Source organism: Narcine bancroftii, chromosome 2, assembly GCF_036971445.1.
Source record: "Narcine bancroftii isolate sNarBan1 chromosome 2, sNarBan1.hap1, whole genome shotgun sequence".
In the NCBI taxonomy this organism is placed as follows: domain Eukaryota; kingdom Metazoa; phylum Chordata; class Chondrichthyes; order Torpediniformes; family Narcinidae; genus Narcine; species Narcine bancroftii.
Genome location: NC_091470.1, coordinates 43,278,658 through 43,305,010, shown reverse-complemented (window position 1 = coordinate 43,305,010; position 26,353 = coordinate 43,278,658). Strand labels below are relative to the sequence as shown.

General features: G+C 37.0%; 1 protein-coding gene across 1 annotated transcript in view; it reads right to left on the bottom strand.

Moving 5' to 3' along the window:
• The window catches only part of tecpr2 (tectonin beta-propeller repeat containing 2), a 79,531-nt gene extending 56,083 nt beyond the window's left edge, over positions 1–23,448 (bottom strand). The window contains exons 1-3 of the mRNA XM_069916456.1: positions 23,343–23,448; positions 9,208–9,444; positions 5,032–5,160 (exon numbers count right to left, since the gene is read on the bottom strand). Coding sequence (XP_069772557.1) covers positions 5,032–5,160; positions 9,208–9,426 — 348 coding nt within the window. The 5' untranslated portion in view covers positions 9,427–9,444; positions 23,343–23,448. The remainder of the gene's footprint in view (positions 1–5,031; positions 5,161–9,207; positions 9,445–23,342) is intronic.
• Between the last annotated feature and the right edge of the window lie 2,905 nt (positions 23,449–26,353).

Sequence of the window (26,353 nt, the reverse complement as noted above, 5' to 3'; positions counted from 1 at the left end):
CTAACTTTTTTGGCCATCAACCCTGAGCATGACAATCAGAAGCATTCAAAAGAACTGGAAAATTCAGAACCTAAGCATTTAGCTAAATTATGTCAAACAATGCACATTACTTTTATGCCTGTCCATTTGTATGGATTAGGTCTTTGTTGCTGCAGCAGGTGTAATGTGGTACATGTATTGGTATTAAAGGAAAAAATTCCCAGCATTAAGTACTGGGAAATCGCTGCACCTTCACACTCCTCAGCGTGTCTGAATACAATTGGGGAAAAGGTTGGCAAAAAAAGCCTGTTAGCAAATTTGGGCAAAATGTAACCAGATGACAGCAGCATTACCTGCAAAATTCAGGGCACAAGATGTTTAAATTTTAACCCTCATATGGCTGAAATTATTTTGTGAGATAAGCTGCAATTTTTTTAAAAAAAAGCAAGTCAGGTACGTGCATGTTTAACTTGGGTTCTTAAAACTTTTCTGTTTTTTATCTGTGGTGGGAACCACTTGTGACAAACAATTTGCAGCTCACCACCACAAGGTCACTACACTGCAATACAGTGGAACCCAGAAAACCACAAAAAAAGGGCTAATGAATAGTAGACTTCCTTTGCATTTAATTGCACAGGAGAGGGGACCAGTTTCTTTTCAAAATAAATCAACTTTGCTGGCCAGCACATTCTGAAAAAATTTACAAAGGTGGATTTTCCACAAGTTCTGGAAATGAATCTTCTGGGAAACATTATGGATACAAGTTTTAAACTGTCCAGATACTAAATTCAGTTTGTAATGGTTGCCTTGTCAGTAGCTAGGAAGTGTATAGTGGTCACATGGAAATTCAGCTCCCAACTGAACATTACACGATGGAATATGGAGATACGGAGTTGTATTCCCCTGGAGAAAATCACGTACAATGTAAGGAGAAAATATGACACATTCCATAGGGAATGGCAGCCTTATCTGTAACATATAGGTTTGCAGACATAGTTATACCCTTTCTAAATAGAAGAAAGGTAAAAATCCATACTAATAGTGGAACAATTAGTGGGTCATGACACAGATGATGTGCTCTTGTTTGGTGTCTTTCTCAATTTATGTTACTTTGGGGTTTATATTTGGTTCCTTTAAGGGTCTATGACTATAGATTTTTGGTTCTTAATCTTGCACAGAGTGTGGGAAACTTTAGCCCAACTTGGAGATTGATCCAAATCCATCAAGTCACTAATAAATTTAAGTTGGACTGCCTCATAATAATTTTGAAAATTAGGTAATTGCAATCCACCTAAAGCGTACTACCAAGTAAGCTTATTTAATGCTACCCTTGGTAATTTACCTTTCCATAAAAATTCCCTAGTAGCTTTATTTAAATCCTGGAAAAAGTTGGTTGTAAGAAAACACAGTATTGATTGAAACAAATATTGAATACGTGGAAAAATATTCATTTTAATACAATTAACCCACCCAATTAAAGTTAACGGAAGGTCTTTCCATTTAATTAAGTCTGCTTTTATCTTTTTCAACAATAGAACACAATTTATATAAAGATTGATACTCAATGTTCACAATTATTCCTAAATATTTAATTTTATCTGTCCATTTCAAATTAATAACATTTTTATAAACTGAATAATCTCCTTCACCTACTGGTAAAATTTCACTTTTATCCCAATTAACTTTATACCTAGATAATGATCCATACTGTAATAAACATTCCCGTTAATACAGTAAAGATTGTTCTGGATTTGTTAAGTATATCAAAACATCATCTGCAAATAAATTAATCTTATACTCTTCATCCAAAACTCTCATCCCTTGTATTTGCTCATTTTGCTGTACTAATTGAGGTAACGGTTCAATAACCAATGCAAATAGGGCTGGTGACAATGGACATCCCTGTCGAGTAGAATACATTAATTTAAATAACGACGAAATCTGACCATTTATCATCACTCTAGCAGTCGGGTTTGTATATAAAGCTTTAACCCAGCCAATAAAAAAAGGGCCAAATTTAAACTTTTCCAAGACCTTAAATAAAAAAATTCCATTCGACCCTATCAAAAGCTTTTTCTGCATTGAGTACAACCACCATTGGATGGTTGGGCTGCCGTTGGTATGCATTGGTCAAACTAATTAGTCGAAGAATATTATCTGAAGCATGACTATTTTTAAAAAAACTGGTTTGATCTACATGTATCAATTTAGTTAAATATTTAGCAAGCCGAATTGCTAACAATTTAGCTATTATTTTATAGTCCACATTCAATAAAGAAATAGGTCTATACGAAGACACTTTTAATGGATATCTATCTTTCTTTGGAATTACAGTAATTAAAGCACTAGAACAAGATTCTGGTAACTCAATGTTCAATCACGTTGTAATACCTCCCCAAACACCAAAGATAAATCTTCATAAAAAATTTCATAAAATTCCACTGAAAACCTGTCATCTCCTGGTGACTTATCATTAAGCATTTCCATCATAACAGTCTTAATTTCTAAATATGTGAATGGAGCTTCCAAATCTATAACATCCTCTTCATCTAATGCTGGTAACTTTAATGTAGATAAAAAGGAATCAATAGATCCATTATCCTGTTTCCCCTCAGAAGTAAATAATTTTTAATAAAATGAATAAAACTGTTTATTGATTTCCTGAGATTTATAGGTAACTGTTGAATCCTTTTTAACAGCATTAATAACCTTTGAGGTTTACTCCTTCTCTAACTGCCACGCAAGTACTTTATACGCCTTCTCACCACACTCATAATATCAATGTTTGGTTCAATTAAGTAAACATTCAAATTGATAAGTCTGTAACGTATTATATCGCAATTTCAATCTAGTCAAAGCTATCTTCTGATCTTCTGTTACTCCCTTCTGAAATTCCTTCTCCAATTCATCAATCTGTTTTTTTAATTTAATACTTTCAGCCATATACCCTATTAACTTTAGAAGCATAGCTATTTGTCCTCTTAAATAAGCCTTTAACACATCCCATACTACGTCTACTTTGAAACATTTTCCAGAAAGAAAAAAAATCAATCTGTTTCTTAACAAAAGCAACATACTCAGGTTTTTTCAACAACATTGTATTAAACCTCCATCTACAAGATGGACGTAATACCTCCGAACTTTCATAAGAAAAAAAAAAATTATCTTTATTATCTTTTATAATCTGCCTGCATAATCTTTCCCTGTAAATGTGCCGATATTAAAAAAATCTATTCTAGGAAAGGAATCATGCCTAGAAGAATAAAAAGAAAAATCTTTCTCTATAGGATTAATCCTTCTCCAAATATCTACCAAATTTAAGTCTTTCATTAAAGCCCCTATTTGTTTCGCCATCTTTGATTTTCTAATACATTTTGGGGATTTATCCATTAATGGATCCAAAACACAATTAAAATCTCCCCCAACTAGAATATTTTCATTAACTTGACTTAATAACAAAAAAGCATCTGAAAATAATCATCATCTACATTAGGTGCATAGATATCAAGTCCAAAGTTCATTAAAAAATTTACAATCCACTTTTAAAACCCTCCCAGCATTCCCCTCTACAGTCTGTAACTCAAAAGATAAATTCTTATGAACTAAAATCACTACACTTTTTGCCTTAGAATTAAATAAAGAAAAAAAACATGACCAACCAATCTCTTTTCAATTTCAAATGTTCTTTTTCAGTCAAATGTGTTTCTTGTAAAAAAAGCAATATCAATTTTCATTTTCTTAATTTTAAGCTAAAACTCACTTTCACTTAATTGGATTATTTAATCCCTGAACATTGAAAGTTGCAAATTTCAAACTGGACATTTTAATAAACTACTAATATAAACACATACTATAAAAAATGCTCTCCTGTTAATAAACAAAATCTACTCTCCCTCCCCTAATGTTGTAAAAAAGTTAATATTAAAAGGAATAGAATTAATTCCCCCCAAAAAAGAAAAGAAAACACCCAAAGGTAGTAATTCTCTAAAAAACTGGGTGTGGATCACCCCACCAGTGGCAGATGACTATCAAAGATACCAGTGCCATCCACCTCCCCCCAGCCAGAAATACAATATTTATATAATAATGAAATTCAACATCATTAATATATTCAGCCCTGGGACTCCAGTCCCAAAGATTGATTCGAATCTTCAACATCACTAGGACTGTGGGTCAAAGCCTCCTTCTTCCCACCTTTCCCATTCTTTCCATTCTGTCCATTTCCACGTCCATTGGCCCTTCTTTTAGGTGTCGACGGTGAGATTTTTCCCTGACCATGTAGATCCAGTAACGAATTAGCAAAAACCAATGAATCGTGATCATTCTCAAAAAATTGAGACTGATAATTGCCATAAAAAACCTTCAACACTGCAGGGTATCGAAAAGCAAATTTATATCCTTTCCGCCACACCACATCCTTTTTAAACTCACGTCGACATCCAATAATTTCTTGACTCAAATCAGCATAGAAAAAAATTCTATTATTCTGAATCATTATTGGGGCTTAACTTTGTCTTGCACTTCTCCACTAATGGACAAAGGAACCTACAACTTAGCACCTCATTAGGGATGAAAGGCTTGGACAAAAATAGTTCAAAGAAATAATTCAGGTCCCTATACATTTACCAATGTCATTAAATTAATACAGGACATGGCAAAGGCAGACTGGGAACATCTTTTTGTTGGTATGTCTACCTCTGGACAGTAGGAAATACTCAAAGGAGAGTGGAAAGTCCCTGAATGCAATGACCTGAGACAGCAGGGGAAAGAAAATGACTGGCAGCATTAAATCACCTAGGCATAGATGATTATGGGCAAGTGCTGAAAGAATGCATTAATATGGAGAGGTGCCCACTGGTCAAAGTGAAGGTGATGAGCCAAATGACTGGCTTGTCCATTCTTCGCTATCAGTGCTGGTGCCTATATAAATAGTATTAAACTACCTTGACAGTATAACAACATGACAAAACAAGTTCATCAACTTTGTTCAGAAGGTACATCATACACAAACAAATTTTTGATAACTGTAAAGAAAATAAATATGCTATTTACCTGCTTGTTTCTTCCAGGCAATCGGGACACCAACTGGAAAAGTGTCACTCTTCCTGAAGCGGTCCCGACAGCGACAAGATCATCAAAGCAAGCCAATAATTTCACCACTCTAATAACCTCAGTCTTTCCCTTAAAACGAAAATAGAAAACGAGATTTCATAAAACATGCCTAAAGCTATTCAATCCAATGTATTTGAATAAATCGCTAAAAAATTAATGTTAATCAGACTTGCATTTGGAAAAAGATAAAATGTTGCTAAATCCAAGAGAATTGAGAAAATCTTTCTTTGCCAGTTGTTAAAGAAATCGAGTACTCGAACTACAACCTGATTTGAACTAATGATCACAAGATAGAAAGGAAACCAAGCCATTTTGTACATCAACCCCAAATTCGTAAAGCAAGATTCACTCGTAGATGCTGAGCACAAATCAGATGGCTGGTCTCCTTACAAAAAATGGTGCCAAGGAAAAAGATTTACGCACATTTGGCCCATACTTTAGTCACTGCACAAGGTTGGCAGCATTTAAAAGTTGTAAGGATTTTTTTAAAAAATATAAGCTAAATATAAAGGATACCCCTCTCACAGCGAAAACAGTAACAGATGGACATAATCATAAATATCAGAAAGTTTTAACCCTCCTAATTTATAATCCCAGGTCAATTTTTCCATGGAGATTCTAGGCATCTTGCCTGACCATAAAAATAAACTAACATGTCCATTTAAAATAAATTAGTAGGTAATGGGATAGGTAAGGATTGAAAAAGATATTGTAATCTCAGCATTATTTTCAGTTTAATACAATTGACTCCGGCCAACAATGTGATAGGCAGATTCATCCATTTATGTAGGTCCTCAATTTTACACAGCAAGGGGAGATAATTAAGTTTATATAAATCCTTTAAATTACTATTAAATTTGATCCCCAAATATTTCATTTCCATTTTAACCCAATTAAAGAGACTGCAATGTTGATAATGAGTATAGTCTGCATTAGCTAAAAGTAAAATTTCACTTTTGTCCCAGTATTATTTAGCTGCACAGACTGGATTTGTTGCTTCCTTTTTTAAAAAAAAATAAATCAGATGTCATTCTTTCCTGGGTTATCATTGGTTTGCACATGGTAGGAGAAGAGAAGGCAGAAGAATTTGTATATAAATGGAACTCTAAATTAATCAGGAAAATAAACAAATAATCCTCTACTGAGGTTATATCTTATAAGATCAAAATTTATGGCACACAAAAAAGAGGAATTATCCTCAATGTCACCTTTATTTCAAAATAATACCCAGGACTTTGGGGAATAGAATTTTAAAAACCTGTTACCAAAATGGTATCAGATGTATTGAGGATTGTTACAATCAACAGAGCCTATTCATGTCTTTTGAGAAACTAAAAAATAAATGTAATTTGACTAATAAAACCTTCTTCTGCTATCTCCAATTACGATCTTTTTTAAGGGATAAGTTGGGACCATTACTGGCCCTACCAATGCACATAATCATGGAGGTTCTAATTTGAAAGGGGAATGCAACTAAATTTATTTCTACTATGTATTTCCTGCTCCAAGACCAAAGCCCAAAAATTGGATTAAATAGATTGCGGGAGAGATGGGAAATCAGATTTGGGCATTGTAATTGATCAACAAGGCTAGTCAATAAATTTATTAGATTTTTGTTGAAGACCCAACCTGAATTGAGGTATTGTATTTGGACCTCGTGAAGTCAATTCACATAAAGGTTGCCACCAGATAGCAACTCTTGATGTTGGAGCTAACATATTGGCTTGGGCATGAGAAAAAGCAATAAGGGGGTAATTTTCAGGTTAGTAGCCTGTGACCATTGAAATATTACAGGGATCAATTCTAACACAACCGTTTACAACATTAAACACAACCGTTTACAACATTAAAGTCGGTAGAATAAAGCAAATGTTACAGCCAAGTTTACTATCTATGGAAAAAAAAGTAAGACAGCAACTCATAAGGAATTAGAGAGACGTTGAAAGGTTAGGTGAGGGAGCTTATTCTTCTTCAAAAATTATCATTGTTTTGCTGAAGAGTAATGAGACAAAAATTACAAACAGTTTCAGCAGAATGGTATTTGGAAGTCCAAAAGCATGAAACAAAGTTAGCACACTAATGTAAAAACACACAATGCTGGAGAAACTCAGCAGGTCAAACAATGTACTTTATGCCGCAAAGATACATAACCAAGGTTTTGGGCTTGAGCCCTTCATCATGGCATGATACCTTGATGAAGGGGTCAAGCCTGAAACATTGGTTAAGTATCTTTATTTTTGCTACTTAAAGTACACTGTTTGACCTGCTGAGTTTCTTCAATCATGGATTCTGCAAACTTTCATGTTTTTAATCTTAGCACACTAATGGAAGGCTTATGGAATGATGACCCTGATTTCAAGTAAGTTGGAGACTAAAAGTAGGGAGGTCTTGGTGAAACAGCACAAGGCATTGGTGAGATCACACCCAGAATACTGTGAACAATTATTTTCTTTGGAGGCTGTTCAAAGGTTTCCTTGAATGATCCCAGAAAGGGTGAGTTATCCTGCTCATGGAAACTTGTTAGGACTTGATGCATTGGAATTTAGAAAATAGATTATTTTATTGGAACATATTAAGATTCTTAGGAGTTGAGACAAGGTAAAGACTATGAGCAGGTTTCTCTCATAGATTAATACAGACCAAGAGAGCATAGTCTCAGAACAAAAGGTGCCCATTTAAGACAAAATTAAGATAATTTTTTTTCTGTGGGTTGCAAGTTTCCTTGGCACAGATCATTGTGGAGAGAATGGTCTTGGATAGATTCAAGGCTGAAATAGATTTATAGTCAGTAAAAGGGTTATGGGGAAAGGGCAGGGAAGTGGACGTAAACAATAATAGACCCACCACAACCTTACTGAATGACACAGTTGGCACGAGGAGCAGAATGGTCAAATCTACATTCCTACCACTGATAATTTTATGATACAAAATAAAAGTCTGAGGAACTGAATCACAAATTCTTGTTCCAAACACCCAAGCACATCATGTTTTATTATGGAACAACTGGACATTTTGGCACTGGGGATAGTTTGTGGAAAGATGAATTGGCTTCTGGTAAAATCCAAAGTAAATGTACCAGAATGTATAAATGAACAGGCCTGCCTACATTAAAACAAAGTCAACTTAGATTAAATTCAGTGAAGATGAGGGCAATCTGACAAAAGGTGACTTAAAGGGACTTTATTCACAAGAAAATAGAGAAAACCAAGTGAATAAAAAAATAACTGCACTTGCAAAATGCTCCTGAAGCCTACATAGGACATTTTTTAAAAATATTTTATTTTTTGTTTTCCATCAATAAACAAGGAGATAACATCACAGATTGTTACAAAAGACACAGATATCCCCCAACAATCTACATACGTGTTGTGTTTCTCCCTCTCCCGCCCAGTTTAAAAAAAAAGGAAAGAAAGAGGCTGGGTGTGGTGTCAGCGCTTCTGACGAGTAACGATGGAAGCCGTGGAGCCACCCCCTTTCTTTTGTTAATCCATCTATTGGTAACTTTTGTCAGGATGTGGCTACAGTTGTACTCCCATGTATGCCAGATATGGCTGTCATATTTTAATAAAGATGTTATGTTGGTTTCTAAGATTATACGTCTTTTTTTCCATGGGAATACAGCCGTGCATCTTGGTAGTCCACCTACTGATAAGAAGAGGGGAGTCAGACTTCCAGGTCACCGCTATGCATTTTTTTGCTATGGACAAAACGATAAATACGAATTGAATTTGGAATTTTGTTAATTTGTAGCTTATGTCCATAAGGTTCCCCAGCAGATACAAAATTGGGTTCGGCAGAAAGGTCACAGGACTTGTTTCTTAACGAAAGTAATTCCCCTGCCGCCCCACACCCAGCATTTCTAATGCTATCCCATGACCCTGCTAACTCCTTTAGCATTACCTTTGCCTTAGGAAGGGTCAATGCAGAGTACAACTTGCAATGCAACTACTCTAAGCAAGTGCACAAAAATCCTGGTGGAAGGATAATGTGAAGAGTCCCATGACATCACTGTGAGTGGAATTCAATAGGAATAAAAAGCTAATATCTAACTGACTGCAGCATCTGATCTAACAAGTTTAATTTGCATTACCACAGTAAGATGATGGCAAAACATACCTCCAAATTATATTTTGTCATTTTGTTCACCCGTCTGCAGTAGAGATAAAGCATGCCAATGTTACTGCCCACGGCAATGTAGTCCTTGTTGGCATCAAGAGCTGTGAGATGCACACGTACATTTCGAAATCCTTTTTGTACTTTTGCTGGAATTGCATTAAGTAAATAATCTAAAGGACTGAACTCCTTAAAGGTGGTGAACCTTGCATCCAATGCCATGGCAATCTAAATATCACTCTTCATACAAGAAGCAAAGACATGGAAAGGAAAGTGATTAGAAAAACACATTCACATTATGCAAATAAATTTAATTTATACTAGACTAGGTTTAAACCTTGACCATGCAACATAAACAAGAAAATCATTGATTATAAACTCAGAAAAAATTAAATGGTGAAATACTAATTATAGATGTTATCTTCATCTTTAGCTGCTATCTCTGAGTGAGAAATAAAAAAATTGCCCTTAGGGTGTTGCTTAAAATATGAATCCCAATAGCTCAATTTAGTTTGAGCAGCCATCATGAAAAATTGAGACCAGAGATTTAAAAGCATTTGCACATGATCAGTTTTTTTTCCATTTTCTATTTAGAGGATTTTTTTTAAAAACACTAATTATACTATAATTTATAGTGCTATAAACACCCATTCTATTTACAATCCAAATCACAAAACAAATGAAAAAAAAACACATACATATAAATCACAATATTTTTGGATGCAAACCAAAAGATAAAGTTAAAAGATAAAACAATCAGACTACTTGAACTTCCTGTTTTTCCATATTGCAACTAATAGCCTCCTTCAAATTACTACCCAACTTCCCCTTGAAAATTAATCCTAAATCTATTTCTAACATTTTATCAGACACTATCACTGGAACCGGAGTGAGTTAGCCCCTTGACCTGCTCTGCTTTCCAACAAGGTCACAGCTGACTTAAACATGTATGCCTTTCCCACTTAATACCTTCAATACCTTTGTTAATAAATACAGATTTAAAAGCAATTGACCAGAAAAGGGGTTCCAACTTTCTGGTATTTTTTTTTTTTTTAAAAACCTTCCAAAAGTCTCCAGTAGCAGGCCAGCTAGAGGCTCAGTGACTGACAGTTCCACAATGACTGTGGGTGACTTGCTGTCAGAGAACTGGCATAGACTGGGGACTGCTAGTGAATGGCTCATGGGAACCAGATATCAGAGTCAAGATTCAAGAGAGTGAAAAGGGCTCCCAAAGGGCCTTTGGCACTGGTTTCTTGAATGCATCAGAAGTTTGGATCTGGACCTTGGGTTGCTGATGGATCGAACAGGTGTCTGTGCGGCTGAAGAAGCTGCAGGAGTTCTGGAGACGAAACCACAGACAGAGTAATTTTTGCCAATTGCCATCTCTTCCAACACTAGGTTTCATCATTCTTAATGTCTCAAAACTCTTTAAAACTCTGAATGTATCCATCAAATTTTTATTTAGCTGCCTTTGGTTGATGGAGAAGCTTTACAAGCATCTCTATAAAACAGTCTTTCAATCTTTTAAGAAATTCTAGAAAACCTCCTCTGTAACCACCTCTACACATATGACATCCTACCCAAAGTAAAATCCCCAGAATTATCTGCAAAATTCTAGTTGGGTCTCAACCATTATTTTCTAGTTAGCACAATTTTGTTTTTGTGCTTGATTTGGAAAATTATGGATCCAGATTATTGATCGTCTTTTTAATAAAAGCTAGATTGCAAAAAACTCTTTCCAGCATGTTATGCTGTTGAAAAATCTGTGAATTTGCACCCAATGGTCTTTTCGTTCCACCACTCAATTAAAAACACAATCATTTAGCATATATTACATCCCAACAGAAAAGAACCATTATCATTTCTAACTAATTTAAAATTCATTCTCACTTGTTTACCATTTCAATCTGTTTCTGTCTTGCAATACTATTTTGGACAATCTCATGGAGATCTGGACATTTTATATCACTGGCAAATATTGTTGTTAAGTCCTATATAAGCCAAGTTTTTAATGTACTTAATAACCCATTGAATGAACAGCGTAGCAATAAGGAAAGAGCTGGGGAGTGAGTGGTGGAGCAAGAAATATATCACTCTTCATACAAGAAGCAAATACATTTGCTCTCTGCCCCTTGGTCACTTTTGTTTCTTTTTTTTTAAATTTTTTTATTTTTCACACCATAAATCACATTAGCCATGATATACACTATTTCTTTTTCACACATATACAGTGACTTTTTCTCCCCCCCCCCCCCCTCCTCCCAAGCCACCCCCCCACGCCCCCCTCTCATCCATTTTAGGTATACAATCTAGGTTGCATTAAGCCAGTCAGACAATGTTGTCATTCAACAAAAATACACCAGAAATTCTACTGAGTCCATTCTTTTCTTTCCTTCTCCTTCCATCAACTTAGGTAATGTTTGTCCCCGGTAGGTTTTCGCTATTGTATTTAATGTAAGGCTCCTATACTTGTTCGAATATTTCAATATTATTTCTTAACCTATATGTTATTTTTTCTAATGGAATACATTTATTCATTTAAATTTAGTAGTTTCTTCCTTTTAATTTGGTTATGTATTCCCTTACTATTTAAAGTCATATAGTTCAGCGTAGCCCTTTTATATTTTGTTTATCTTCTCTTTCCGTTTTTCCATCATTACCTTTCCTCCTTTTCCATTTCTGTTTTCTTATTTTCAACTCTTTATTGGACAACATTCCTACAACATCCAACATTTTCCTTATTCTCCTATTTCTATCTTATTTATCCCCAATCTCCCCTTCCCATCCTGAGTTGTCCTTTATCCCCATCGGACAACCACATCTCCCCTCTCCATTTGGATTTGCGAATCCACTCGCAAGCATCAACTGATTTTGCAGTGACCGCTATTTCCCCCCACCCCGCCCCCCCCAGAAAAGATTTCACTTTTCATATGTCACAAAGGTCACTCTTTTAATTCCCTCCTTATTCTCTCTATTCCATTACCTTCCCTTATTAATTCTTGTCTATACTATCTATATTTTCCTCTAAGTACAGATACATTCACGTATGCACATTATCTCTATTCACTCTTATACCTCTTTACCCGCATACATATCAATCGTGATCATTTTAGCTCTCATTACCCGTCTTCATCCCTCAGTCTATTTTTGTAATTGTTCTGCAAATTTTCGTGCTTCTTCTGGATCCGAGAATAGTCTGTTTTGTTGTCTTGGAATAAATATTTTCAATACCGCTGGATGCTTTAGTATAAATTTATACCCTTTCTTCCATAAAATCGCCTTTGCTGTATTGAACTCTTTTCTCTTCTTTAGGAGTTCAAAACTTATATCTGGATAAATGAAGATTTTTTGCCCTTTATACTCCAGTGGTTTGTTGCCCTCTCTTACTTTTTCCATTGTCTTCGCCAGTACCTTTTCTCTTGTAGTATATCTTAGGAATTTTACTACAATAGATCTTGGTTTTTGTTGTGGTTGTGGTTTAGAGGCCAATACTCTATGTGCCCTTTCTATTTCCATTTCTTGCTGTAGTTCTGGACATCCTAGGGTCTTAGGGATCCACTCTTTTATAAACTCCCTCATATTCTTGCCTTCTTCATCTTCCTTAAGGCCCACTATCTTTATGTTATTTCTTCTGTTATGGTTTTCCATTGTATCTATTTTTTGAGCTAGTAGTTCTTGTGTCTCTTTAGTTTCTTTATTAGATTCCTCCAATTACTTTTTTAAGTCTTCTACCTCCATTTCTGCTGCTACTGCCCGCTCTTCCATCTTGTCCATTTTCTTTCCCATTTCTGTTAAGGTCATCTCTATTTTATTCATTTTCTCTTCTGTGTTGTTTATTCTTTTTCTTAAGTCCTTAAATTCCTGTGTTTGCCATTCTTTAAATGACTCCATGTATCCTTTAATAAGAGAAAGTATATCCTTTGTCTTGCCTTTCCCTTCTTCTCCTATTTCACTGTACTCTTCCTCTTCCTCTTCTTCTTCCTCTGGGTTGGCCATTTGTTGTTTCTTTGGTGCCCTTTCCTCCTCTTCTTTCTTGTTTCTATTGTCTTCTGTGGTCTCTTCTTGCTGCAGGTGTTCTACAGCTGTCGTTGCCGGCTGTGGAGATCGACTCCCCAGCTGGTCCCCCCTCCCGTCGGTGTGTTTTTTTTCATTCGCATCGCGCATGCGCGGTTGCGCACTTTTACTCGGCTCAGCGAGCCATTTTTGTAGTCCATTATTTACCGAGCTGAGGGAGCGGGTTTCTCTCTCCGCAGCGGGCCTCTTCGGACAGGTAAGGCCTTCACCTTTTTCCTCCTTTGTCTTCTCTTCCTCTCTTCTTACCGTTGCTTTCGATTTTTCTTTTTTTGTCGCCATCTTCTTTCCACCTTTATACTCACTTTTCTGTAACTTTTATTTCTGTGCCTTTGTGTTTTCCTTTGTTTTTCCCGACTTTTCTGGAGAGGGCTGGAGTTCACCGTCCGGCCACTACTCCATCACGTGACTCCTGTGGTCACTTTTGTTTCCACACTGCCATGGACTTACATTTTTGCTCAATCATTCTGTGTAGCCCACAACCAAGCACTTCTGAAAGTCCACATCCTTAACGCCAAGAACAACTTCCTCTGTTACATCCAAAGATCTCCATTAAATTAGTTAAATACAAATAGTCTTTAATAAATCAGTATCACTGCTCATTTATTGACCCCTATTTTGCAAGCATCATTGAACTTTGCCCTAAAATCAAATTCTACCCAATGGTGCAAGGCTGACTGGTCTTGTTGCCTGGTTTAATCGCTTAGTTTTTTTTCCACCCAAAAAAAGGGGCAAAATATTTGCAATCCTTCAGTCACCATACAAGATTCTTGTAAATTAGGAAAGTTGGGGGGGGGGGGGGGGGGGTTTAATTGAACAGTCTGATGTGATGTGATTCAAACATTTTAAACATCGGTGATATACGACAAGCTGCAATTATCAAAAAGAAATTGAAACAAAGTGAATTAATTCTACAACTTGCATATCTTTAATACAAGAGTTTGTACCAAAATCCCAATTTTAATGAAGCAATCGCACATAGGGGGAAAAAAAGCCAGGCACAATGTTAACTTTACATTTATAGCAATCTCTGCAATCAGAGATCTTTAACCACAACCCCAAATGGCAATCTATGATCTTAACTTTCTTTCCTGCGTAAGATTCCGGAGAAGAATGGTGACATGCTTACTGCAGCTGTACAGGGCCTTGGTGAGACCCCACCTGGAGTATTGTGTGCAGTTTTGGTCACATTATCTAAGGAAGGATGTTCTTGCAATGGAGGGAGTGCAGAGGCGATTCACCAGGCTGATACCTGGAATGGCAGGAATGATTTATGAGGAAAGATTGCGCAAATTGGGATTGTACTCCCTGAAGTTTAGAAGATTGAGAGGGGATCTCATAGAGACGTATAAAATTCTGGCAGGACTGGACAGAATGGATGCAGATGGGATGTTTCCAAGGATGGGAAAATCCAGAACCCGGGGCCATGGTTTGAGGATAATAGGCAAACCATTTAGGACCGAGATGAGGAGGAATTTCTTTACCCAGAGGGTGGTGAATCTGTGGAATTCATTGCCACAGAGGGTAGTAGAGGCAGGTTCATTAAATCTATTTAAGAGGGAATTAGATCTATTTCTTCAGTATAAGGGTATTAAAGGTTACGGAGAGAAGGCGGGGACGGGGTACTGAACTTTAAGATCAGCCATGATCTCGTTGAATGGCGGAGCAGGCTCGAAGGGTTGAATGACCTACTCCTGCTCCTATCTTCTATGTTTCTATGTTTCTTGACCTTTGACAATTTTTATTTCTTTCACTTGGAGTCCACTTAACTAGTGACCTACCATGGACATACATCTCCGCACTTGTCAGGAAGGAGCAACAGCAACTGCACTTCCTGAGAAGGCCTCCGGCCACCACAATGCAAACCTTCTACAGAAGCTCGATAGAGCATCCTGGATCCTGGCCAGCTGCATCATCGTGTGGTACAGTTGCTGCAGAGAAATGGATCGGAGTTCAACCCAAGGATCAAGAGTGGTAGAGAGGATCACTGGAGTGTTTCTCTCCCCCCCCACCAATTTGAAGTGATCTACCAAGACCATTGTTTGAAGAGGGTCCACAAAATCATTGAGGACGCTTTCCACCCTGCACACATCTTTCAGTTGCTCCTATCAGGGAAGAAATACAGGAGAATCAAAACCCGCACCACCAGGCTGAGAAACAGTTTCTTCCCACGGGCAGTGAGAATGCTGAACGACCAAAGGAACTGCTCACACTAAACATTTGAGATTCTCATATTCACAAAACAGTATTTTTTTTAATATAAGTGTATATTTGTCCTGCATATGTATTGTTTGTAAGTGTATTACGTCTGATTGTGTGTCTGCATGTTTTGCACTGAGGATTGGAGAACGCTATTTCGTCGGGTTGCACTTGTGCAATCAGATGACAATAAATCTGTAATGGTTTCCTTTAATTGACTGGCTTTAGGCTTGTTAAAATATGTATTTATTCCTGTTACTGAAGTGTGGAGAATGTTATTTATCAGAATAATTAAACAAAATGTAACACAATAAATTATGTATACAAAATATGTGAAGAGTGTAATACAATCATTCAGATTATATGTTCAACCACTATTTAAATGTTTAGAAGAGTTGTTTTGTCATTGTTTACAGTTTTTCTAACAATTGTTTTTGAAAATTTTATTTATCACTTGTATCAATGACATTCAATTATATATAAATAGTACATAATACTATTCGATACAAGATTATTCAAAATTGTTTTATTTTTCTCCAAAAGAGAAGACACCTAAACTATATATTAATCATTATTCATATTTTCCTAATATAAATTTGTATCTTCAGTTATTAATTCAGAGGAGTGGGCAATGTGGAAGAGGATGATGTGGATGGAATTTTGTTAATGAATTCCATATATGGTTCCCAAATCTTATAAAAGTTCCCAATCTGATTCCTTAAATTATGTAATTTTTTTTCTAATGGTATACAATGTTCCATCTGTCCATCTGTTTTCCACGTTACCGCCACACATTTTTTTGCTACTGCTATTGCTATACTCAAAAATTGTACTTGATATTTATCTAACTTCAATTTGATATCGGCTTCATATATATTACTAACTAAAAATATTTTTGGGTCTTTTTGTAGTTTTATCTTCATAATTTGTCCTAAATAATATGCTTAAATCTTTCCTTTAACACAGGACCAACATGAATCTAGAAAGATCCCTACTTCCTTGTTACATCTAAAAAATTTATCAGAATAATTTGAGTAAAATCCATTTAATTTGTATGGCGTATAGTATAACTGATGTAAAAAAATTATACTGTACCATTTGATATCTAACATTAATTGTATTTGTTACACTCTCTTGGCACAACTTTGACCAAAGTTCTCTTGAATTTGCATATTAAAATCTTTTTCTCATCATTGTTCTGATTTATACAATTCTTTCCCCCATAGTATCTTGCAATTTTATATACATATTAGTAATGCACTTTTGAATAAATGTATCTGTAATAATATATTCAAATTGACCTTGTTCCAGGAGTCTTAAATTTGCACCTAATTTCCCTTTAAAATATGATTTATTGATATGAAAAAATTGTTTCTTTTGTAATTCATATTTCTCTTTCATTTGTTCAAAAGTCATAAAAAAGGAACGCAAAAATAATCTTTTATCTTCTGTATACTTTTTACTGTACCAAGTATCAAATAAAGAATTGTGCAAAGAAAAAGGATTAAGTTGATATTATTTTAACATCATCTTAGGTATTTGATAATTTTTAATTCCTCTTTCGATATGGATTCTGCTCCATACCTTAAACAAATGCTTTATATAAAAAGATTAGTACTTATGTCTTCTTTTTCAATAACTCATTGTTCCAGTTATACAAAAAATGCTCTGAATTAATTTCTCCTATTTTATTCAATTCAATATGAACCCACGATGTTTTTTCTCCAATTTGTTAACAGGAGGACAAGAATCTTAATTGCCCTGCTTTGTAATTTTTAAAATTTGGTAATATTAATCCTCCTTGTTCAAATTTCCAAGTTACTTTTTCCCAGGTTACTCTTGACTTTTTATCTCTCAAAATAAATTTCCTTATATTTTTATTTAGTTCTTGGAAAAACTTCTCTGGTTATAGGGATGGGTAATGATTGAAATAAATGCTGTTTTTTTTGGCTATGCAATTCCTTCTCTAAATTTAATATTTTCCCAATTTATCCATTTCATATGTTCTTTCTTTATCTTAGAAATATAACTTATTATTGAATTTTCATCAGTTTCTAGAAAGAATTCCTAAAATTATCATTTATTTCTTGCATCTTGTAGGTGATTTGACCAGTTTCCTTCTTTGTGACAATTATTGTTGTTACTTGTACAGCTTTTAAGTGCCTTGCTAATACTTTATGAGCTCTTTCATCTAGTTCATAATATTTCTGTTGTGTTCTCATTATATCTTTCTACTTTAAGTTTTAAAACAATACAAAATTATATATATTTTTATTCCAATAATCTTTTTTTCTCTTCATTTTTTTGGCTATGCCATTCCTTCTCTAAATTTAATATTTTATTTCCAATTTATCTACCTATTTCATATGTTCTTTCTTTATCTTAGAAATATAATTTATTATTTGACCTCTTAAATGTGTCATCATAGAATCCCATATAATAAATCTGTTTATTATTGAATTTTCATGTTTCTAGAAAAAATGTTGTCCCATAATTTAAAAACACAAAAATCTTTTCTCTTTCATAATATTGTATTAAATCTCCATTTATATCCTATATTTTGTTCTTCCTCCAATGCAATTGACAAAATTAAAGGTGAATGATCGGATAAAACTCTAACTTGACATTCAACCTTTCAAACTCTAGCTTGTAACTGTGCAGAGAATATAAACATATCTATATGTGAATATGTTTTATGTCTAAAAGAAAAAAAAAGTCTCCATCAGTTGGACGAGTTCTTCAAATATCTACAAGACTCATATCTTTCATTGAACCTGTTGCAATCTTAACTACTTTACTTTCTATAATTTCACAATCTGATTTATCTAATTTGGGATCAAAGATAAAATCTCCCCCTACTAATATTTTTACTTTTTCACTTGCTAATTGTATAAATATACGTTGAATAAATTTTCCATCATCTACATTCAATAAAGTCCAATAATGTGAATAAATTTGACAATTAACCGTTACATATCTTCCAGCTATATCTATATCAAATATTTTAACTGGTAATTTTTTTATGCATTAATATTGCCACACCTCTAGCTTTTGAATTAAATTATGCCAAAACCAATCTTTTCAACTTTTTATGCTTTTTCCATAAAATTAGTTTCTTGTAAAAAAAAAAGCTATATCTATTTTCCCCCCATATACATTAACAATTTTCCCCATTTTATTGGATTCTGTATTCCATTTATATTGATACTAATAAAATTCAATTTACTTTATAAAATCCTTTGTCCATCCACCCAGTCCTCCCATTCTCATAGTATTAACATCTCATAATATTTTTCATTAATCTAGATGTACAATAGAAAAGAGAAAGAGAGTAAATCCCCCCCCCCCAAGGCACATGTCATTTTTAACTCTTTAAAACCCAGATCGATACAGGATGTAGTCGAAACTACACTTGTTTGATGATTTCGTAGTAGTCAACTCCATTTTCACAACTCACTTGAAATGCAATGCAGTCCCCAGTTGCATTATGACTGCACAATCTTATTCATTCATAACTGTTTTAAACATATATAGATCACTTATAGGTTAAGCCCCTCCTCCCAGTTAAACTCTCTCAAAATTTTCAGTTACATCTCAACTTATTCCTGTGTCAATCACCTCTCTCTTTGGCAATGAGTCATCAGCAAATACCTTTGCTACATGAAGCTCCATTAAAAAAAACCCTGTTTTTCCCATTTGGAACAAAGACTTTCAAAACCGCCAGATACCTCCAGACAAAAGCATAACCTTTTTCCCATAATACATTTTTTAACGACATTAAATTCTTTCCTCTTTTAAAAAAAAATCAAAACTTATAACAAGGTAAAAGAAAATCTTATTCCCATTATAAATCAAAGGTGACAGTCTTGTTTAGCCGCCAGTTCCAAAATCTTCTCTCTTACTTTGTAACAAAGAAATTTATCCAGTATCGGATGAGGTCTCTGATCTGGTTGTGGCTTTGGTCTCAGTGCTCTATGTGGTCTCTCAATCTCAATGTCTCCTTGAAAGGAACCCAATGTTGTAAAACAAATTTCTTGTTCTTCATTACCTTCTTTAAGTCCAACAATCTTTATGTTATTCCTTATACTAAAATATCAATTTTTTGCATTATTTGATCTTTTGTTGCAGCCGCTTCAACTTGTACCTTCTTCATTTGTTCCTTAAGGTCTTGAATTTCAAATTCATTCCTTTTAATTTTTTCATCCAGAATTTAAAATCTTTTGTCCACCTGCTGCATAATTCCCCCCCACCCCCACTTTCTTTGTAAAATTCTGGTTTTCTGTTATACTCTCTCCAGATTTTGTAACTTCTTCTATTAATAACATCCTAGATTGCTGGAGATTATCCATGTAATTTTTCATATCAGCTGTAGAAATAAAAGATTCTTGCATTTTTCTCATCATTCTGTCTAGAACGTATTTCTTGTTCTTCTTGTCCACTGGAGCTGGAAGCCTCGAGTCTTTTTTAAAATTGCCTCCATTTTTTTTGTATTCTGCGCATGCACGAGTAGTCCAAGGTCTCTCCGGTTCCTGGCTCATCTCCCCTGGGCAGTACCTTCCAAACAGCTCCTGGATCCTTCTTCAAGGTCGGCCTTTCTTCTTTATCTTAATCTTTTTCTTGCTCAATTTCTTTTATTACTGCAGCTGGTTTTTTTTTCTTTGGTGACATTTTGAATTGTTCTTTAAATCTTCAGAAACTTCTTTCTTCTATTTTTCTTAATTTTTCCAACACTTTTGGACACATTTTTTCAACTTTTTCGAGGAGAGTAGGGATTTTAAATCTAACCCCATGTCATCACATGACACGCCCTCTGTTTTTCTAACAAATATTTAATGTTTTCAGCAATATATCTAATATCAAGTCAAGTCTATCGTCATCTGACTGTATTAGTACAACCTGACTAACCTGCATTCTCCGGTCCTTGGTGCAAAATATGCAAACATACACAAATACAAACAATACATATGCAGCACAAGTATTTCATCCATACAAATAAATATTGTTTCGTGACTATGAAAGTCTAAGATGGTGAGTATGAGCAGATCCTTTGGTCATTCAGCAAACTCACTGCCCATGGGATGAAGCTGTTCTTCAGCCTGGTGGTGTTGGCTCTGATACTCCTGTATCTCTTCCCTGACAGGAGCAGCTGAAAAATGCTGTGTGCAGGGTGGAAGGTGGAAGAGTCCTCAACGATTTTGTGTCATATCTTCAAAACAACAATCCCAGCAAATCACTAATTGTGGGGGGAGGGGGTGGGGGTCTCTGCCACTCTTATGGTCCTGTGGATTGACCTCTGATCCTTTTCTTTGCAGCAACCATACCACACTGTGAAGGAGCTGGCCAGGACAATCTCGATAGAGCTCCTATCAAAAGTGATCAGTAACCTTGCTCACTAATGTATTTATTTGAGAGGGAGATAAAGGGAGCAGTTAGCCCCATGTCTATAAGGAGTTTGTAAGTCCTCCCAGTGTCTGCGTGGGTCTCCTTCAGGTGTTCCAGTTTCCTCACACCCTTCAAAACAAAATAAATAAAAATCATATAAGGGTTGGAGGTTAATTGAAGTATTCTGGTATTCTGGAAGGGCCTGTTACCATTCTGTGCATTTACATTTTTAAAAATTAATTTAAATATTGTTTGCATATACAATTGGTTTGTGTCACTTCAATTATTTGTTATTTAGTGCCCTAGTCAAGATTAGAGGGAGGGGGTCAAATCTACTACTTTATATCTCTGAACAATACAATAATCATATATTTCAATGGAAAAGATTAATAAATCCACCAGGAATGTGTTTTCTATCCTCAAATAATTCTGCACACCTTTGATCTTTAAACTACTAGCTTCTTACACTTTCCAATCAAGCATTTCTAAATCTAACAAAAGGATTCCATATAACTTCTGACATGATCATGAACTGAACAATGACTTAATGCTATAATTCAGTGGTTCTCAACCTTTTTCCTTCCACTCACACACCACTTTAAGTAATCCCTATGCCATCGGTGCTCTGTGATTAGTAAGCGATTGCTTAAGGTGGTGTGTGAGCGTGAAGGTTGAGAATCACTGCTCTAGACCCAACTGTAACTGAAATATTTAGCTTGCGAAAAATTGTCATTGGCCCATTTCCTTTAGAGTTATGAAACCGTGCACATAACGAATCAATGAAGTACAATTAAAACAGTTGTTTTCAAATTGTTTCTTTCCATCCGCATACCAACTTAAGCAATCCCTTACTAATCACAGAGCATCTATGGCATAGGGAAAACTTAAATTAGTACATGAGTGGAAAGAAAAAGGCTGAGAACCACTGTGCTGGATCCTAATCATCCACCCAGTTCTTTTTTGGACTGATTCACATTCAATAACACTTCCTTGCAATTCAAGAAACACGTCAAGCTCTGTATTTGACAAAATTACCTTTTTTCCTATTATAATCAGTTTTAAAGTAGATTAATAAAAATAGAAAACATTGAAAATAGCAGGTTGAGTAGCATTGTGGTCAGAGAAAAATGAAAGTCTTTCAATCTGAACAGTTCTAATGAGAGGTTATCAGCCAGAAACATTATCTCTGTAAAAGGTAGCTTAAAATAATGAAGTAGATAAATTTACTCATTTATTTAAAAGAGCTTCTGATCGAGCCTTGATTTTTATGTTGTTCCTGGCATGGATCTATTTAGATTTTTAAAAGTATGCATCAACTCGCTGCAAGGTCAAGAATTGAAACGAAATGGGTGTTCACAGCAAAGAATAATTTGAATCCAGAATATGAAAATCAGGGTGCAAATCAAAAGTTCTTGTATTTATGTTTAAATCGGGAAGATGACCAAGGACTGAACAAATATACCTTGAATGTGCTGATAAATTATGGGTATCAAAAAAGCACATTAAACACATCAAAAGCATGCCAAGGTAGAAGATTCAAAACAAATTATTTAAGGGCAGACTACCAAATAAGGATTGAAAGAAGAGAGCAAGGGTTGAACAATTCACTGAGACTTGTCACAGAATGCAAAATAGTGAGGATGTCAAACAAGGAGTAGCAGAGTCTGCAATAGAACAGAATGGATAGGGAATGACTGAAAATGCAGATTGGCAAGGAATAATAAAACATATTATTGAAATGACAATGTCGTTCAGGAGGCACCAACTCCCCCCCCCCACCACCACAGTTAAGTTAAAATAGGAACCTTGAAAGTGTGAAAAGACTTCAATGCTTCACATTTCTGTCTCCACAAGTGCTGCTGAACCAGTGCATTTTGTTTTTATTTACAGTATCAGTGGCTTTTCTCTCTCCCCTCACCCCCATCATCATCTACGAATCTGCAACTTATATGCACCGTTTCAATTCGCCCAGGAGATACCAGTGAGATATTTAGGGCCTATGTTGCACTTTAACCCTGCCATGGATACATAAAGGACAGTTTACCCTCAATGTAGTAAAGCGAACGAACTTCAAAATCTAGGATATCGTGTTATTTTTTTTAACAATACCCCAAGTGGCTGCTAATTCACGGTTCGCCCAGAATAGTGAGAGCAATTTCGCACCGACACTGACACGAAATGTAGCAGATGCCACTTCCCAACGGATTAGAGCCCTCAAAACTACAATGCAATAATTCAGCAATGGTGCAAGGTGTGGATGCACAAAAATGTGGGACTGCAAATCGACTATTTGCTAAATGCATCAGCTCAGCCGCTCGTTGCCACGTAACTTAAGCTCCCGAAGCCAACCTGCAGCCCATCCCACTCACTCTCCGAGCGCAAACGGGCCTTAGAGGCCAAGCTGAATGGTCTTCCCTCCTTACATGCTTAGACATCACCACTTGCAGTGCGGCAGCGGCTCCCTTCCAGCCTCAACACCCTCTCACCTTCTCCTCCAGCCCGGCTACCATGTTGCCTCAGACACGGAGAGAACCGCCTTGAAAAAGAATCCCCCGCCGCCCACCTCTCGGTGACTCCTGCCACTCAATTTCAACTACAACGGAGCTCCGCCAATCACAGCTCCGCTTATGCTTCACCAATCACCATTCAACTTTCATACTCGGTCACATCATCCACGAGGAAGACCAAATCAATATGCCGTTCCACCAATCACAGCCCACTTCTTACATAGTCACCAATCCCAGCCCCCTTCGTGCATAGTCACCAATCCCAACCCACTTCTTACATAGTCACCAATCACAGCCCACTTCTTACATAGGCACCAATCACAGCCCACTTCTTACATAGTCACCAATCCCAGCCCCCTTCGTGCATAGTCACCAATCCCAACCCACTTCTTACATAGTCACCAATCACAGCCCACTTCTTACATAGGCACCAATCACAGCCCACTTCTTACATAGGCACCAATCACAGCCCACTTCTTACATAGTCACCAATCCCATCCCACTTCGTGCATAGTCACCAATGCCAGCCCACTTCTTACATAGTCACCAATCACAGCCCACTTCGTGCATAGTCACCAATCCCATCCCACTTCTTACATAGTCACCAATCACAGCCCACTTCGTGCATAGTCACCAATCACAGCCCACTTCGTGCATAGTCACCAATCACAGCCCACTTCTTACATAGTCACCAATCCCAGCCCACTTCTTACATAGGCACCAATCCCATCCCACTTCGTGCATAGTCACCAATCCCAGCCCACTTCTTACATAGTCACCAATCCCAGCCCACTTCTTACATAGGCACCAATCCCAGCCCACTTCTTACATAGGCACCAATCCCAGCCCACTTCTTACATAATCACCAATCACAGCCCACTTCTTACATAGCCACCAATCACAGCCCACTTCTTACATAGCCACCAATCACAGCCCACTTCTTACATAGTCATCAATCCCAGCCCACTTCTTACATAGTCACCAATCCCAGCCCACTTCTTACATAATCACCAATCCCATCCCACTTCGTGCATAGTCACCAATGCCAGCCCACTTCTTACATAGTCACCAATCCCAGCCCACTTCTTACATAGTCACCAATCCCAGCCCACTTCTTACATAGGCACCAATCCCAGCCCACTTCTTACATAGGCACCAATCCCATCCCACTTCGTGCATAGTCACCAATGCCAGCCCACTTCTTACATAGTCACCAATCCCATCCCACTTCGTGCATAGTCACCAATCACAGCCCACTTCTTACATAGGCACCAATCCCAGCCCACTTCTTACATAGGCACCAATCACAGCCCACTTCTTACATAGGCACCAATCACAGCCCACTTCTTACATAGGCACCAATCACAGCCCACTTCTTACATAGTCACCAATCCCATCCCACTTCGTGCATAGTCACCAATGCCAACCCACTTCTTACATAGTCACCAATCCCAGCCCACTTCGTGCATAGTCACCAATCCCAGCCCACTTCTTACATAGTCACCAATCCCAGCCCACTTCTTACATAGTCACCAATCCCAGCCCACTTCGTGCATAGTCACCAATCACAGCCCACTTCGTGCATAGTCACCAATGCCAGCCCACTTCTTACATAGCCACCAATCACAGCCCACTTCTTACATAGTCACCAATCCCAGCCCACTTCTTACATAATCACCAATCCCAGCCCACTTATTACATAGCCACCAATCACAGCCCACTTCTTACATAGCCACCAATCACAGCCCACTTCTTACATAGCCACCAATCACAGCCCACTTCTTACATAGTCACCAATCCCAGCCCACTTCTTACATAGTCACCAATCCCAGCCCACTTCTTACATAGTCACCAATCCCAGCCCACTTCTTACATAGTCACCAATCACAGCCCACTTCTTACATAGCCACCAATCACAGCCCACTTCTTACATAGCCACCAATCACAGCCCACTTCTTACATAGCCACCAATCACAGCCCACTTCTTACATAATCACCAATCACAGCCCACTTCTTACATAGTCACCAATCCCAGCCCACTTCTTACATAGTCACCAATCCCAGCCCACTTCTTACATAGTCACCAATCCCAGCCCACTTCTTACATAATCACCAATCACAGCCCACTTCTTACATAGCCACCAATCACAGCCCACTTCTTACATAGCCACCAATCACAGCCCACTTCTTACATAGTCACCAATCCCAGCCCACTTCTTACATAGTCACCAATCCCAGCCCACTTCTTACATAGCCACCAATCACAGCCCACTTCTTACATAGTCACCAATCCCAGCCCACTTCTTACATAGTCACCAATCCCAGCCCACTTCTTACATAGCCATCAATCCCAGCCCACTTCTTACATAGCCACCAATCCCAGCCCACTTCTTACATAATCACCAATCACAGCCCACTTCTTACATAGTCACCAATCCCAGCCCACTTCTTACATAATCACCAATCACAGCCCACTTCTTACATAGCCACCAATCACAGCCCACTTCTTACATAGCCACCAATCACAGCCCACTTCTTACATAGCCACCAATCACAGCCCACTTCTTACATAGCCACCAATCACAGCCCACTTCTTACATAATCACCAATCACAGCCCACTTCTTACATAGCCACCAATGACAGCCCACTTCTTACATAGCCACCAATCACAGCCCACTTCTTACATAATCACCAATCACAGCCCACTTCTTACATAGTCACCAATCCCAGCCCACTTCTTACATAGCCACCAATCACAGCCCACTTCTTACATAGCCACCAATCACAGCCCACTTCTTACATAGCCACCAATCACAGCCCACTTCTTACATAATCACCAATCACAGCCCACTTCTTACATAGCCACCAATCCCAGCCCACTTCTTACATAGTCACCAATCCCAGCCCACTTCTTACATAGTCACCAATCCCAGCCCACTTCTTACATAGTCACCAATCCCAGCCCACTTCGTGCATCGCCACCAATCTC